The sequence below is a fragment of the Pantherophis guttatus genome, chromosome 9, assembly GCF_059756535.1.
Source record: "Pantherophis guttatus breed Tessera chromosome 9, ASM5975653v1, whole genome shotgun sequence".
NCBI classification, from domain to species: Eukaryota; Metazoa; Chordata; class Lepidosauria; order Squamata; family Colubridae; genus Pantherophis; species Pantherophis guttatus.
In genome coordinates this window covers 18,845,061-18,861,298 of record NC_142071.1, presented here as the reverse complement: position 1 = coordinate 18,861,298, position 16,238 = coordinate 18,845,061, and the positions used below count along the sequence as shown (strand labels likewise).

Here is a 16,238-nt window from a genome sequence, read left to right as displayed (position 1 = left end):
ACCTTGGTTTTGCACATAAAATATTCCTTGCAGTTTGGGACAGTTTGCACCAGGCTTTGTATCTTTGGGGCAAGTGAAACACATCTCTTGGAATGATCACCTCTGCCTGCTTTACCTGCTTTCTTACCTGTCCTGTTCAGGAGTTTCCAATCCAGATAATGGGAAATATGACGAAAGCCTGGAAAAAAATCCCTTGCCCCCAACTTTTTAAAGAATTTAAAGTAGAACCAAAAGCGGAACATTTATTCCAGTAGCTTAAAACCAAACAGGTTGCCCTCAGCCACCCGATCTGATGCCTTGGGGCACCCTAAAACCTAACTGAGCAGCAATTCTGAGATTTGGAGGCTCAGATGGTGCACATTGCCTAGGAAGTCACTCTTGGGTGCTCCAAGGTGTCCTGCTCAGATTAGCGCAGGGAATTTTCCACCTCTCAAGAGAGACATTCTCTCTTTAGGAGGCTTAAAGAAGGGGTGTCCAAACTTGGCAACTTTAAGACTTGTGGACTTCACCTCCCAGATTTTTATCTATCTATCTATCTATCTATCTATCTATCTATCTATCTATCTATCTATCATCTATCTAATCCTATCCTATCCTATCCTATCATCTATCTATTTATCTATCATCTATCATCCATCCCTCCATCCATCTATCATCTATCATCCATCCATCATCTATCTATCTATCTATCTATCTATCTATCTATCTATCTATCTATGTATCTATCTATCTATCTATCTATCTATCTATCTATCTATCTATCTATCATCTATCTACAAGTTGCAAGAAGCAATGCAACTTCCTAAGACCTAAAGACAGACTGATGAAGGAAGAACAGCTCCTACTTATTTCCATCCATTACCACCAAGTACCAGCACTTTCTTGTAGTCTGGAAGCCTGGAATCGCCTTTCCTATAAGCGATCACTTACACAGCTAAGGCCGTACAAATTACACTCCAGAGCAGTATTTCTCAACCTTCACAACCTTATACAGGGAGTCCTTGAATTTTACCACCACAATTGAGGCCAAAATTTCCATTTTTAAGTGAGACATTTGTTAAGTGAGCTTTGCCCCATTTTACGACCTTTCTTGCCACCGTTGTTCAGCATTCCAGTTGATAAGTTCGTAACCTGGTTGTTAAGTGAATGTGGCTTCCCCATTGACTTCGCATGTCAGAAGGTCGCAAAAGGGGATCCCATGACTTTGGGACACAGCAATGGTCACAAATATGAACCAGCTGCCAAACATCTGAATTTTGATCTCATGATCACAGGGATGCTACAAAGATTGTAACTGAAAAACTCACATTTTCAGTGTCCTTGTAAATTTGAGCAGTCACCAAGCAAAATATTGTAACCTGAGGACTACCTGCATTGTATTGACTTCAATTCCCAGAATTCTCGAGGAATCTATGCTGGCTGGGGCATTCTGGGAGTTGCAGTCCACAAGTCTTAAAAGTTACCAAGCTTGGACACCCCTGGTTTACAAGCTCCGGAGCGCGTATCCCTGGCTACCACTCCAGCCACGTGCACCCAGCTGTCTTAGCCTCTGAGGCCGAGAGCAGCCACAGGAAATGGGACCACTCGCCACAGCCAACTCCTCACGGCCAACTCGCTGGGGGACGACAACAATGTAACAATTCTATTTTAATTATTTAAAATAAATAAAAACTGTATATAATTTGTAAAGATTGTTACAATTTGAATGTAGACAAATAATTATAGCTTATATAGAATAGTAATCGATAAAATTTGAAACTATGTAAATATGAGCGATGCCGATACTGGAGCGCTGTAACGAGTGGAAATCAGAGAGTGGGTTCCAGCAGGTTCTGACCAGTTCTGGAGAACTGGTAGCGGAAATTTTGAGTAGTTCGGAGAACCAATAAATACCACTTCTGACTGGCCCCACCCCATCTATTCTCTGCCTCCCAAGTCCCAGCTGATCAGGAGGGAATGGGGATTTTACAGTATCCTTCCCCTGCCACACCCACAAAGCCATGCCCCGCCCACAAAGCCGCACCCACAGAACCAGTAGTAAAAAAAATCTGAAACCCGCCACTGGTGGAAATGGGTGTGTTAAGGTTGAAATATGTTTAATAAAAAATTATTCTACCAATGATAATAATAATAGTAATAATAATAGTAATAGTAGTAATCATCATCATCATCATCATCAAGATTTTTTTTTCAAATTTTTGCCATTCCCATTTCACCCCGCCCTTCCTTTTTGCATCCTTTCTTTAACGATTCGATGCCACCCTTCCTTTGAGATTAGCCTATAACTTTTTGTCCCGCCGGCGAGCTGGCCGGGGCGAATTGTCATATAAGACCCGCAAGACCGAAGCCGAGGCAGCCCTTGGCGCCGCCCTCCCTCGCCGGCTGGAGCAAGAGGCCGAATCCGAGCCAGGGGCGGAGCCGTCGCCGGGATCCTCCGCCTCTCCTCGCCTCTTGCTGGGCGCCCGGCTTGCGACGCGCTTTGGCGGGAAGCGGCGATTTCGGAAGAGGAGGCGGGTGAGAGCGCGCGGGGACGCAACCGGGGCTGGAGCCGTCGGGACTCGGGCTGTCCTTCCAGCCGAAGCAACGGGAGGGAGAGGCTTGGGGAGCGGGGGGGGGCTTGTCCCGGGAGGGGGCTCTGGACGGACAGGCCGGGCTTGGCCCCCTCTCCCGCCCTGCCTGGGCTTGCGGCTGGGCGAAAGCGCGCTTGGACTTGCCGCTGCGTTTGGAGTTGGGAATTGCAAAGCAAAGGGGGGCGCCCGGTTGGGGAAGGTAGCTCCGTTATTGTAGGTTCAGCTCTGCCCCCCCCTCCAGTTTTCAGCTGCCCCCGCCCCAACGTTTGGCATTATCTACGCCAGGGGTCTCCAAACTTGGCAGCTTTAAGACTTGTGGACTTCAACTCCCAGAATTCTCCAGCATAGCATAGCTGGCTGGAGAATTCTGGGAGTTGAAGTCCACAAGTCTTAAAGCTGCCAAGTTTGGGGACCCCTGATCTACGCGCTGAGCAAGTGGGTTACTCTTCTTTAGGGCAGGGGTCTCTAACCTTGGCCAAGGAATTCTGGGAGTTGAAGTCCACAAGTCTTAAAGCTGCCAAGTTTGGGGACCCCTGATCTACGCGCTGAGCAAGTGGGTTACTCTTCCTTTAGGTTAGGGGTCTCAAATCCTTAGGGCAGGGGTCTCCAACCTTGGCCAAGGAATTCTGGGAGTTGAAGTCCACAAGTCTTAAAGCTGCCAAGTTTGGGGACCCCTGATCTACGCGCTGAGCAAGTGGGTTACTCTTCCTTTAGGGCAGGGGTCTCCAACCTTGGCCAAGGAATTCTGGGAGTTGAAGTCCACAAGTCTTAAAGTGGCCAAGATTAGAGACCCCTGCTTTAGGGGAAACCCCCCCCCACCTCAAGACTGATCCTTAGGGCGCCCTGAGTCTCCTGTTAATTGCACCTTTTGTGCATGGATGGCGCTTTGGGGTCAGTTGGATTTTAGCCTTGGTTTGAGCCAAGGTTGGCCACCTGGGTCCAAATTTTACAATTGAGTAACTTTTAACAGTTACCAAAGGTAATTTGGATAGATGTGGACTTTCAACTCCCAGAGTTCCCCTAGCCATGTTGCCTGGAGAATTCTGGGAGTTGAAGGGCGACACAACATGAGTTGCTAAACTGGAAGAACATCTGTCATGGAGTGTAGTTTCTATGTTTCTGTGCAAGGGGAAAGAGTCTTACAGGAAAGAGGATTCTAGATTATCAGATTTACACCAAATTGCTGGTTCTTGGTTCCAGAAGATGGATGGAAATAACCTTCCTTCATCAGTCTGTCTTCAGGTCTGGAGAAGGTTGCGTTGCTTCTCGCAACGTGTACAAATATGTGTTTGTGTGTGTAGGTTGCATCAACAATGAATTCGGGGCCACAAGATTCAATTTGTTTTATTTTGGAGGGAGTAGCTTCTGATACCTCGAGCCTTTCTCCTGCCCTGTGTCTTCCAAAAGCATTTTTTTTTCTCTCATGCAAGTCACTGGTAAGTCCTAGGATAGGATTTCCCTCCTCCCAGAATTCTTTATGCTAGCTGGGGAATTCTGGGAGCCAAAGTCCACACAACTTAAAGTGGCTAAGGCTGAGAAACCTATTCTAGACTAATCTGTTTTGTTTTGGGTTTTTTTGCAACTAGTTTTCTGTTACTCAAGATTCACATGAGCAGGTATATCTTAGATTCACCCTCCTGGGCTTATTTACTTAGCTATTCCTGTTTATTAATAAATAAAATGAACAAGTAAATGGAATGAAAAATGCAACATATATATTAGTAAATGAACTGAAGTATACATACACGCAAACTTCTTTTGTTTCTTCAGTTCATTTACTAATAAACAGGAATAAGTAAGTAAATAAATAATATATATGATTAATGAGTACCCGGCAGTCCTATTTTGTAATTCTTTGCATTATATGTTTATTGATGAATAAAATAAATATTGAGTTTTTAACTGTTATGTTGTACGCTGCCCATAGTCATGTGTTTGTGAGATGGGCAGCTATATATGTGTGCTGAATAAATAAATTTCTTTTTATTTTCAAATATTTGTAGCAGATGTGCAGGTTGTGAAAATGGCAGTGCCGTTTGTGGAAGACTGGGATTTAGTGCAGACTCTTGGTGAAGGGGCTTATGGAGAGTAAGTTGCTTACGTGAATGCATAAAACATTGAGTTCAAATTTCTCATCCTGTAGAAAAAGGATGAGCTGCAAATTGTAATCCATGATACTGAAGAATTACAGAATGGGGGAAATCATGCTCTTTTAAGTTAAGGGTTCCCCCTCCCCCTGTTTTCTGTAGAAGAAAAGTGGATGGTAGGTAAAGCTATATTGATCTTAATTTCCAGGATAGAAAATTTATTTGAGTGAGCCTTGGTAGCATAGTGGTTAGAATGCAGCACTGCAGGCTACTTCTGCTGACTGCCTGCAGTTTGGCAGTTCAAATCTTACCAGGCTCAAGGTTGACTCAGCCTTCCATCCTTCCGAGGTGGGTAAAATGAGGGCCCAGATTGTTGGGGGCCGTATGCTGGCTCTGTAAACTGCTTAGAGAGGGCTGTAAAGCACTGCAAAGCGGTTTATAAGTCTAAGTGTTATTGCTATTTGCAACCCTGTTTTTGATCTCCTCTTCAGAGTTCAACTAGCTGTGAATAGGCGCACCGAGGAAGCGGTTGCAGTGAAAATGGTGGACATAAAATGTGCCGCTGAATGTCCGGATCAGATCAGGAAGGAGATCTGTATCAACAAAATGTTGAATCATGAGAACATTGTGAAATTCTTCGGGCATCGTCGAGAAGGCACTATTCAGTACCTCTTCCTTGAATACTGCAGAGGGGGCGAGCTTTTTGACCGAATAGGTATGGGAGAATTTGTAGGATGCCACACAATGACTTCGGTACAATCTGGGGATAATAGTGTTATTTTACTACGAAGGCAGAGGTGGGTTTCAGCAGGTTCTGACCAGTTCTAGAGAACCGGTAGCAGAAATTTTGAGTAGTTCGGAGAACCGGTAAATACCACCTCTGACTGGCCCCACCCCCATCTATTCTCTGCCTCCCGAGTCCCAGCTGATCAGGAGGAAATGGGGATTTTGCAGTAACCTTCTCCTGGAGTGGGGAGGGAATGGAGATTTTACAGTATCCTTCCCCTGCCACGTCCACCAAGCCATGCCCACCAAACCATGCCACGTCCACCAAGCCACACCCACAGAATCGGTAGTAAAAAATTTTGAAACCCACCACTATACGAAGGAACCTTGTGGGAATTCCTGTGTAGCTACAAGAAAAGCAACTCAAACTAGTTGGATTATTTTAGTTCAGTTGGAATCTATTTCCCATTTATCACAGTGGATAATTTATTGTTGTTTTATCCATTCAGTCGTGTCCGACTCTTGGAGACTTTATAGGCAAGTGCTTTCCATGCTAAATTGTCTAATTGTCTCCATGGGACAATTTATAAGACCCAGTTTATATGCTCCATGGTGGTTTGTTCGCTGTATAAACCATGGTTGGTTGAATTCAGTAATATACCAAAACTAAAACTAAGCAATTTTCATTGTAGCTGAGCGCAGTGTATGAATCTTGTTTAAAAAAAAACCAATCAGCTACTACAAGCCGTCATTGTGAAATCAAGCCTTTTCTGCCCGCAGGCTGGTTAAAGAAAAGGCATCACCACTGGCAGTGGAGTTAGACTGTCTATTTTTAAATTTGCTTATTTTCTACAATTTAAGCTTGGGTTCAATTTAAAATGGAAATATAGAAGAATTTAAAAGACTTGCGATATAAAACTGCCTCTCCAATTAGGACATGGTTTAAATGTAACTGTTTGATTGTCTTATTCTTTCAGGGTTATTTAAATGCATCTATAACAAGCCAGCTTTAAAATAAACTAATATCAGTTAAAAAGATTCCAAATTAGATGGTTAATTAAGAGCTAATCCTCCCTTCTTCCCCATCTTCTGATCGTGATTTTACATTGATGGTATTGTCATTTTATTGATTAGGCGTATTTGAGGTTAATTTTAATGTCTATAAGCTCTAAGATGCCCAGAGTTGGTTTGAAATGTTACGAGTGGCAAATTAATAAATAAAAATTAGTCAAGTTGCAGAAAGAAATATCCCTTTGTAAAACTTAATCCCTTTATTGGCATTAGCGTCTCCAGCCATACTGTCTTAAAATGTAGGATTCTACATTTTAGGAAAAGAAGTTATTGATGATGTAGATTATTTTAGCATCTGCATAACAATAATATGTTTTTTTTCCTAGAGCCTGATATCGGCATGCCAGAATCAGAAGCACAGAGACTTTTCCACCAGCTAATTGCTGGCGTGGTGAGTCTCTTTATGCTGACTTTTCACTGATCGCTCCCACATTCTATTTTGAAGTTGATGTGGGCAAAAAGAAATTAATACAATTACATTTTTTTTAATAAGGTCTATCTCCATAGCATAGGAGTGACACATCGGGATATTAAGCCAGAGAATCTGCTACTTGATGCAAGAGGTACGTAATTTTTCTTTTGTACCCTAAAATGTTAGGGTTATAGGGGATCAGAGGGGGAAAAGTTTGTCTCCAGAAAACAGAGGATTCATTTTAGTCTTCAGATAGACTACTCCAAATTTCTGCTTTTTAGCTACTACTCACCCAATAGTCTTAGGAATCCTACAATTATTAAGAGAGACACTGTCTGTATTTTGTCAATCACTAAAAAAAAAGCTGTAATCTTTCACTCAACCAGTTTACATCTAAATCAAAGAAAAAGTTGATTACATGGAGAAACAGAGTGATTGGCTAAGTTTCTGCAGAACTCCTTTTGCAATGAGGATAGGGGCAGTTAGCAGGTTGCCAACTCATATCACAGATGGATGTGGATTGCAGAGGCTGCCTACTGCAGAGCTGCTTACTCTAGGGGGTCACTGAAAATGGGAAGGGTGTACAGATAGTCCTCGGCTTAATTGAGCCCAAAATTTTTGTTGCTAAGTGAGTTTTGCTCCATTTTGTGACCTTGCTTGCCACAGGTATTAGGTGAATCACTGCAGCTAAGTCAGTAACACAGTTGTTAAGTGAATCTGGCTTCTCCATTGACTTTGCTTGTCAGAAGGTCGCAAAAGGGAATCATGGGACCCCGGGACATTGCAACTGTCATAAGTATGAACCAGTTGCCAAACATCTGAATTTTGATCCCGTGATCAATGGCCGTAAGTGTGAAAAATGGCCATTAGTCAGTTTTTTCAATGCCATTCTAACTTTGAACGGTCACTAAATGAAATGTAAGTCAAGGACTACCTGTAGTTTGTATACTCTTTCCTAATGTATTCATTAAGATCATGAGCGAAATGCTGGAAATGGGACCTCTCTTCTTTACCTGGAGATTTCTTTGCCTCTTCTTCAGCCTCCTGGATATTTTTCTGGGTTAAAAGTCTATGGAGATTCTCAGTCATCCAGGTCAAAAGTGTCTGGATGTCCCAAAAGTGCTTTTTCAAGAGGCAACTGGACTTTATTTTTCCTGGAGGATGTTTCGCTTCTCATCCAAGAAGCTTCTTCAGCTCTAACTGGATGGTGGGGAATGGAAGGATTTTTACTCCTTGCAGACAGCTGGTCATTTGCATCCTTTTAACCAGTCATTAAGGCCAGCTGGAGGTTTATCTGTGTCCTCAGGCATTCTGGGTTAACTTGAGTGCTTTTCCTGTGATTTCATTTGAATTAATCCAATGTGAAGGATGATGCAGTGTCCTTTGTGCTTTGCTCAGACAACCTCAAGATCTCAGACTTTGGGCTCGCTACCGTATTTAAATACAATGGCTGTGAGCGACTGCTGAACAGGATATGTGGCACGCTTCCATACCTGGCCCCCGAAGTCCTGAAAAAGAAAGAATTTCACGCTGAGCCTGTTGATGTTTGGTCATGTGGAATAGTGCTGACTGCAATGTTAGCAGGAGGTAAGAGCTACCTACAATCAAATTCCTTTTTCCTAATAGGAATTCTTATAAAACGAAGAGCAGACGCCTATTTATTGGGAATATGGATTAATTAGGAATCTTCTGTGTAACCTTTTGTGTTTTTGTTAAATTTGGCTCTAAAACGTGGTTTCCTTTTCTGCAGAATTGCCGTGGGACCAGGCTGCCGATACTTGCCAAGAATATTGTGATTGGAAAGAAAGAAAGACTTATCTTTCCCCATGGAAGAAGATTGATTCATTGCCCCTCGGTACTTCAGCAGATTGAATAATCCTTTCTCTAGACTGGGAGATTATCTATGACTTTTCCCTTTCTTGATCTGTAATGTTCTTTGGAAAAACCCAGGAGGAATACGGGTTAATTTTTTACGGACTCAGATTCATCATCCAGAGAACATTGCAAATCCAATGTTAAAAAGTTTTGTTTGAAGATGTTTCACAATAGAGTATTTTAATCGAAGTTGCTTTTGTATCATTTAATTCTTCGCATTTTTTTTTCTTGCAGCCTTTCTTCTCAAACTCTTAAATGAAAACCCCTCATCCAGGCTTACGATTGCAGACATTAAAAAAGACAGATGGTATACAAAACCTTTAAGGAAAGGTGAGTGTCTATGGAGATTCTCAGTCATCCAGGTCATGGTTGTCCCAAAGGTGCATTTTCAAAAGGCACAGCTGGACTTTGTTTTTCCTTGAGGACTGTTTTTCCTTCAGTTCTGAACTGAAGAAGCTTCTTGAATGAGAAGCGAAACGTCTGCAAGGAAAAACAAAGTCCAGTTGCTTTCTGAAAAAGCACCTTTGTGAGCATATTTTACATGCCTCTTAGAGTGACATCCATTTTTAAACCTTAAGACGTGGGGTTTTCGGGGTTTAATATTGTTATGGATCCCACAGAAGGAGCAAGTCATGTTTCAAAAAGTTTTGTTTTTGATCGTCAATCAACCACCAATGAATAGTAATTAGGAGCAGTAGTTATCGATGAGATTTCTCTTTCACTATTTTCATTGTCACTTTTTTCTCAGGATGGTAACTGAGACAGCTTAGATTCTTAGTATGCACCCATATTTGGCTTGTTTGAAATAGTCACAGGCATAAAGTAGAAATGTAAAACTTTCATCTAAAACTACACTTCCCAGCATCCCTCGGCTAAGGCTGCTGGATGTATATAGTTCAGCACCATCTGGAAAGTCCAACATTGATGTTAGATGAACACTTGTAATCCCCCACCCCCCCATGAGTGATTTGTACCATCTGAATCACAGTTAGATATGAAAAGTAGGTCTTGATCAGTTTATTCTTTGTCTTTTGAATTAAATTGAATATTTTATTTAGCCAAGGGTGATTAGACACACAAGAAATTTGTCTCCAGTACAGAAGCACTTAGTGTATTTGCAAAGCAACAGAGAGAATAATAATGGTAGTAATACGAATAAAAAAAAAGTGATGCAGTGGCTAAGACGCTGAGCTTGTTGATTGGCAGTTCAGTGGTTCAAATCCCTAGTGCCGCATAACAGAGTGAACTCCCGTTACTTGTCTCAGCTTCTGCCAACCTAACAGTTTGAAAGCACATAAAAAATGCAAGTAGAAAAATAGGGACCACCTTTGGTGGGAAAGTAACAGCGTTCCGTGCACCTTTGGCATTTAGTCATGCTGGCCACATGACCACGGAAACATCTTCAGACAGCCTTGGCTCTTCGGCTTAGAAACGGAGATGAACACCACCCCCTAGAGTCAGGAACGACTAGCACATATGTGCGAGGGAAATCTTTACCTATAATACCAATAAAAGGGAGAAGTAAAGAAGATAATAAAAAGGATAAATTATAATGCTACAGCCACACTGTTTGAGATAATATATGTACACATTAGACAGAACTGCAGGAATTAAGTGTTCAGCAGAGTGATGGCATGAAGGAAAAATCTGTCCCTGTTTTATTAGCTTTAGCAGCAGAAAGGGAGAATTGGCCAAAGAAAAATACAGACGATAGGAAAGCTGTCTCATTTTCATTCAGGGAGTTTTACATTTAATAAGTCTACGTTGATTTATTTTTTCTGATCCTTCAGAGAGGAATATATTATATTATACATTATATTATATGTGACCACAATAAAGATGGGTTGATTGAATATAAGGTGGTCAACAGCCGTAAAGAGCTGCAGGTCCTAGCCTGGCCTCAAAACACTTAATTTTACTTAAATTGTTTTGTTTAGATCCTAATCATGACATCTCTGTCTTTGTAGGCATAAAGCGATCCCGGGGCTCTTCTGGAGGATCTTCTGATTCACCAGGAGGTTTTTCTAAGCACATTAGATCAGATATGGATTTCTCTCCCGTAAAAGATGCACACAGGTAAAGACACTCTTATGTATGGGTAGTGTCAAGTAATCTAACTTCATTAGAAACAGCACTGTTTGTGTAAATGATTGTGGTGTGAGTTGTTCTCATTAGTTCCCTAAGACGCATACATACATGAAATTTGGGACATTCTTTTAGGCAAGATAAGAGCTCAGAAGTAGCAATAGCACTTAGACTTATATACCGCTTCACAGTGCTTTACAGCCCTCTCTAAGTGGTTTACAGAATCGGCATATTGCCCCCAACTATCTGAGTCCTCATTTTACTAACTACGGAAGGATGGAAGGTTGAGTCAACCTTGAGCTGGTGAGAATCAAACTGCTGGCAGTCGGCAGTCAGCAGAATTAGTCTGCAATACTGCTTTCTAACCACTGTGCCACCATGACTAGAGTATAGATTGGAAAATTCAATCTCTAGAAACTTCTAGTTGGGCTTGAAAATTGCTGGCCTAAAATCCTACAGAGATGCCACTTACCAAACTTGATGGTCCTAGACTAGGTACAGCTATGATGTGTATCAATTGAAGGCCACCGTTTTTTCCACATTCTGATGGACTTGCATCATCACAACGTTCTACCTATCTTCTGTATCAAACTAAAGATCCAAAGATAATTGGATAATTGGATCTGTGAACAATTGGTTGGTCTGAATTAATCTTCCGTTTGAGATGTCCATCCATGCTGGCTGGATATTTTGACTGGTTAGTGATCTCACTTGAGTAACCTGGAATATGCTGAGATTTGGAATTTCATTGGGGAAAATGGAAACCTAGGTTGTATGTATGGATTAGCTTTAATAGTCATGTGCCAAATAATGGCTTATACAGTCCAGTGCGGATAGCAGTGTACTTTCTGAAAGCACGATACGGATGCACTCTAACATTGTGATGACAACTATTTTTGTTGTGGCAGTGAGGAAAAAAAGATCTGTTCCAATTCCCAGCCAGAACCAAGAACTGGGCTCTCCTTGTGGGACAGCAGCCCAGGCAATATCGAGAAATTGGTGCAAGGGATTAGCTTTTCTCAACCAGCCCGTCCTGAGCACATGCTGCTGAACAGCCAGCTGTTAGGCACTCCAAGTTCATCGCAGGTAACTCTGCCTGGTGGAACACTTGGCTTCTCTTTGTTCTTAAATCACTACAGGGAGTCCTCAATTTACAACCATTCATTTAGGGACTGTTTGAACTTACAAAGGCACTGGATAACAGTGATTTATGACCAGTCCTTGCACTTAATAACCATTGCAGCATCTCCACGGTCACAATTCAAGCACTTGGCAACTGGCATGTATTTACAATGGTTGGGGCATTCCAGGGAGGCGTGATTGCCAATTGCACCCTTCCTAGCCAGTTTCCGACAAGGAAAGTCAGTATGGGAAGAAGCCCAATTTGCTTAATGGCTGCATGATTCACTTAACATTTGTAATTTTCCAACCATGGGGAGAAAAATCAGGCATGACTTCCTTAACTGCCTTGCTTAGCAATGGAAATTCTGACCCCGATTGTGGTCGTAAGCCGAGGACTACCTCTACATTGGGTTTTCCTTTCCTCTTTAAACCCCATCCTTTGATTTGAAATTTACTAATAATAATTGGAATTAATAATGTTTTTTTTTCATAACAAAACTAAAGGATAAATGCATGGTTTCGATGAAAACCTTAACATCTAACTTTGGGAAATCACATGGGTTCCGGAGAAGTCAGCTGAATTGCTCAGTTTACAATTTCTGACATTTTCTGTCTTTGTCTCTCTTAGAACCCCTGGCAACGTCTCGTAAAGAGAATGACCCGTTTCTTTTTGAAATTGGATGCTGACCAGTCTTACCAAATCTTGAAGGAGGTTTGTGAAAAGATGGGCTACGTCTGGAAGAAAGGTTGCACAAACCAGGTATAAAAGTAACACCTTTACTATATATATTGGTTGAATAAACGAAGGAATATGTAATAGAGCTAGAACTGCATATGGATAGTATTTGTTGCAATTCTTAGCTATTGCTAACATTATTATTATATTATTTGGTAAAGGTAAAGGTTCCCCTTGTACATATGTGCTAGTCATTCCCGACTCTAGTTCATCTCCGTTTCAAAGCCGAAGAGCCAGTGCTGTCCGAAGATGTCTCCGTGGTCATGTGGCCGGCATGACTAAATGCCAAAGGCGCACGGAACATTGTTACCTTCCCACCAAAGGTGGTCTCTATGTTTCTACTTGCATTTTTTACGTGCTTTCGGACTGCTAGGTTGCAGAAGCTGGGACAAGTAACGGGAGCTCACCCCGTTACTCGGCACTAGGGATTCAAACCTCTGAACTGCCGACCTTTCGATCGACAAGCTCAGCGTCTTAGCTACTGAGCCACCACTTCCCACAATTATACTATTACATATTATAATTACAAACTGGAGCACCAGTTTGCTGTAGTGGTTAAGATGCTGGCATAGAAATTAGGAGACTGAGAATTGTAGTCCTGTTTTAGTCATAAAAGCCAGCTGGATGACTTTGTGTCCATCCTTTTTTAATTTCTCTTAGGATGTTTATTTGTGATTACTTCGTAGCCAGGGAAGTTCCTTATTTACTCCAAAATATTGCTAGGGGAAAAATCCATTTATAAGCCTTGCCGTGTGCTTCAGTAAACAGCACCCATGACTATAATAATAATTATACATTGTGAGACTTTCTGTCAGCCCCCACCACAGCAAGAAGTTCTGCTGGAAGACTAACTTTACTTCTTCCATTCTGATCAGTAATTCTTTCTCTTGAAAGGTCACCATATCCACCATGGACAGAAGAAACAACAAACTGATTTTCAAAGCAAACTTGGTGGAAATGGATGAGAAAATTCTTGTGGATTTCCGATTGTCAAAGGTAAAGTCTATTTTAGCAATATGTCTAAGCCTAGGCAGAAGAAAAGAACATTTGTACTCGTAATAGATTTGTTTACAGAAACAAGGAATAATAATCATAGCAGTGCTTCTACAGATGGTCCTTGAGTTACAACCATTCGTTTAGTGGTCATTCAAAGTTAACAAGGGTACTGACTTACATCCAGTCCTCACACTTGCAATCTGCGCAGTGTTCCCACCATCGTGGGATCAAAATTTGGGTGCTTGGCCAATCAGCATGTATTTTACAATGGTTGCAACTTCCTAGGATTGCACAGTTGCAAATTGCGACCTTACCAACTGGTTTCTGACAAGCAAAGGCAATGAGGGAAAACTGAATTCATTTAATGACTGCAGGATTCACTTAACTGCATTGATTTGCTTAACAACTATGGCAAGAAAGGTCGTAAAATTGGGCAGAACTCACTTAATAACGACTTCGCTTAACAACAGAGAAATTTGGCCCAGTTGTGGTCATAATTTGAGGACTACCTGTATTCTACTTTGGTTACAGGACTCTTTTTATCTTTTCTTTTTGTACACCGAGAGCATATGCACCAAAGACAAATTCCTTGTGTGTTCAATTACACTTGGCCAATAAAGAATTCTGTTCTGTTCTGTTCTGTTCTGTTGTTCTGTTCTGTTCTGTTCTATTCTATTCTATTCTATTCTATTCTATTCTATTCTATTCTATTCTATTCTATTCTATTCTATTCTATTCTATGAGCAGTTTATATATTACATATCAAACATGACTTACAAATCCACGATTATTAAAATGATTAAAGCTGCACATTTATACCATCCTGCATAGTATGAATTTGAGCTGATCATCCTTTCATTTCTAATATCTAAAAAAGTTTTTTTAGCTAATATTTTTATTACTTGTTGATAGGATGCTAAATATGTCAGAATCCAGTATTTTGTACTGTAAAAATACTTCGAAGCTAAGCTTTTTCTTTCTTTCTCATTTTCCACACAGGGTGATGGTTTGGAATTCAAAAGGCATTTCCTGAAGATCAAAGAGAAACTAAATGATGTTGTCAGCCCACAGAAGTTATGGCTCCCAATGACATGATTGCCTTCTGGTTGAAAAACAAGTGAATTTGGCTGCAGTGTTTTCAGCCATAGGACAGTTTATGCTAAGGCATACCCTGACTTCACACACTCAGCATCCATTCCTCTTGGCTCTGACATGATCAGCAACCAATTGAGAAGTTAATATTGTGATGGGACATAATTATGTATTTTTCGTAGGGTAACCGTCATGAAAATTTCCAGTGTCTTAGATTTCATAGGCTTTTAGCTTGCATTCTACTTTATACAGATAATTCAAATGTTTTGGCACACCACCTTTTCTAAATGGGAATGTTTTCTTCTTTTTTCCAAAGCGTTGCACAAGAATACAAACTGAAGTTTTACAAAGAGCAGAAGGAAATTAAATGAAAACCAGCACCAAGCTTTGTATACTTGGGAGCTGGGCTGTTGAATTTTCAAAATGCAGCACAAACTCCATATCAGAATACCTGGCTTAGCTTGAAATTATTTTTTGGTCAAGTTTTGCTGAAAAAAAAAAAGTGACGTATTACTGTTCTTCATTTTTGAATTTTTTGCTTTGAAAGAAAGAAAACATTGCAAATGTGATTAATGTGATTTGTTAAAATATTTTTCTATGTCCAAATATCTCTTCCTTCCCATAAAAACATCTGTGTTGTTGAGCACTAAAAATGTGGAAAGTGGAGGAATGGGATAAGATTAGCAGTTTTTCCTGCATCCTATTACACTTAATTTGTTAGGTGTTCCAGGCGTTTCAGGCTCTTGTTACCGCATGTCTGAATGCTGCTTGATTGGACCATTGTGGATGCAGAGAAGAATGGAGACAAAGGACACGAATCTTTGTTCTCACCATGGTGCTGACCAGTTCTGCTTACCCATGTTCCAGCAATGTCATTTTTTAAAAAAAGAAAATAAAGCATAGAATGAAAATATTTGTCAATTTTATCGCCACAAAATATTTGTTGTTGTTAGTTGCGAAGTCGTATACGACCCATCGCAACCCCATAGACAACATTCCTCCCGGTCTTCCTGTCCTCTACCATCCTCTGGAGTCCCTTTAAGCTCACGCCGACTGCTTCGGTGATTCCATCCAGCCACCTCATTCTCTGCCGTCCCATTCTTCTTTTGCCCTCAACCGTTCTCAGCATTAGGCTCTTCTCCAGTGAGTCCTTCCTTCTCATTAGGTGGCCAAAGTATTTGGATTTTATCTTCAGGATCTGGCCTTCTGGCAGTCAGGGTTGATCTCCTCTAGGACTGACCGGTTTGATCACCTTGCAGTCCAAGGGACTTGCAGGAGTCTTCTTCAGCACCAGAGTTCAAAAGCCTCAATTCTTTGGCGCTCAGCCTTTCTTATGGTCCAACTTTCAAAGCCATACATTGCAACCATAGCCTTGACTATACGTACTTTTGTTGACAGGGTGATGTCTGCTTTTTAGTAAGCTATCTAGATTTGCCATAACTTTCCTCCCAAGGAGCAAGTGTGCC

The 16,238-nt window shown here is 41.3% G+C and overlaps 1 protein-coding gene across 3 annotated transcripts; it reads left to right on the top strand.

The window, feature by feature from the left end:
- Nucleotides 1-2,386: 2,386 nt before the first annotated feature.
- On the top strand, nt 2,387-15,683 carry CHEK1 (checkpoint kinase 1). 3 transcript variants are annotated; one of them, XM_034421913.2, is made up of 13 exons: nt 2,387-2,514; nt 4,574-4,658; nt 5,149-5,372; nt 6,781-6,845; nt 6,948-7,017; nt 8,265-8,453; nt 8,617-8,721; nt 8,976-9,071; nt 10,709-10,817; nt 11,735-11,912; nt 12,577-12,708; nt 13,579-13,680; nt 14,680-15,683. In XM_034421913.2, exons 2-13 carry the CDS (start codon nt 4,594-4,596, stop codon nt 14,773-14,775), a joined length of 1,431 nt encoding a protein of 476 aa, XP_034277804.1. In that variant the 5' UTR covers nt 2,387-2,514; nt 4,574-4,593; the 3' UTR covers nt 14,776-15,683. The 3 variants fall into 3 exon arrangements, with proteins under 3 accessions (XP_034277804.1, XP_034277805.1, XP_060549531.1); XM_034421914.3 differs by having other exon boundaries at nt 2,424-2,514; nt 4,577-4,658; XM_060693548.2 differs by lacking the exon at nt 2,387-2,514 and adding an exon at nt 3,627-4,006.
- The last annotated feature ends 555 nt before the right edge of the window (nt 15,684-16,238 follow it).

Coding starts and splice junctions, on each gene's coding strand:
- CHEK1 (XM_060693548.2), top strand. Junction 7,018..8,264: donor TCTGCTACTTGATGCAAGAG/GTACGTAATTTT, acceptor TGCTTTGCTCAG/ACAACCTCAAGATCTCAGAC. Junction 8,722..8,975: donor GATTGATTCATTGCCCCTCG/GTACTTCAGCAG, acceptor TTTTTCTTGCAG/CCTTTCTTCTCAAACTCTTA.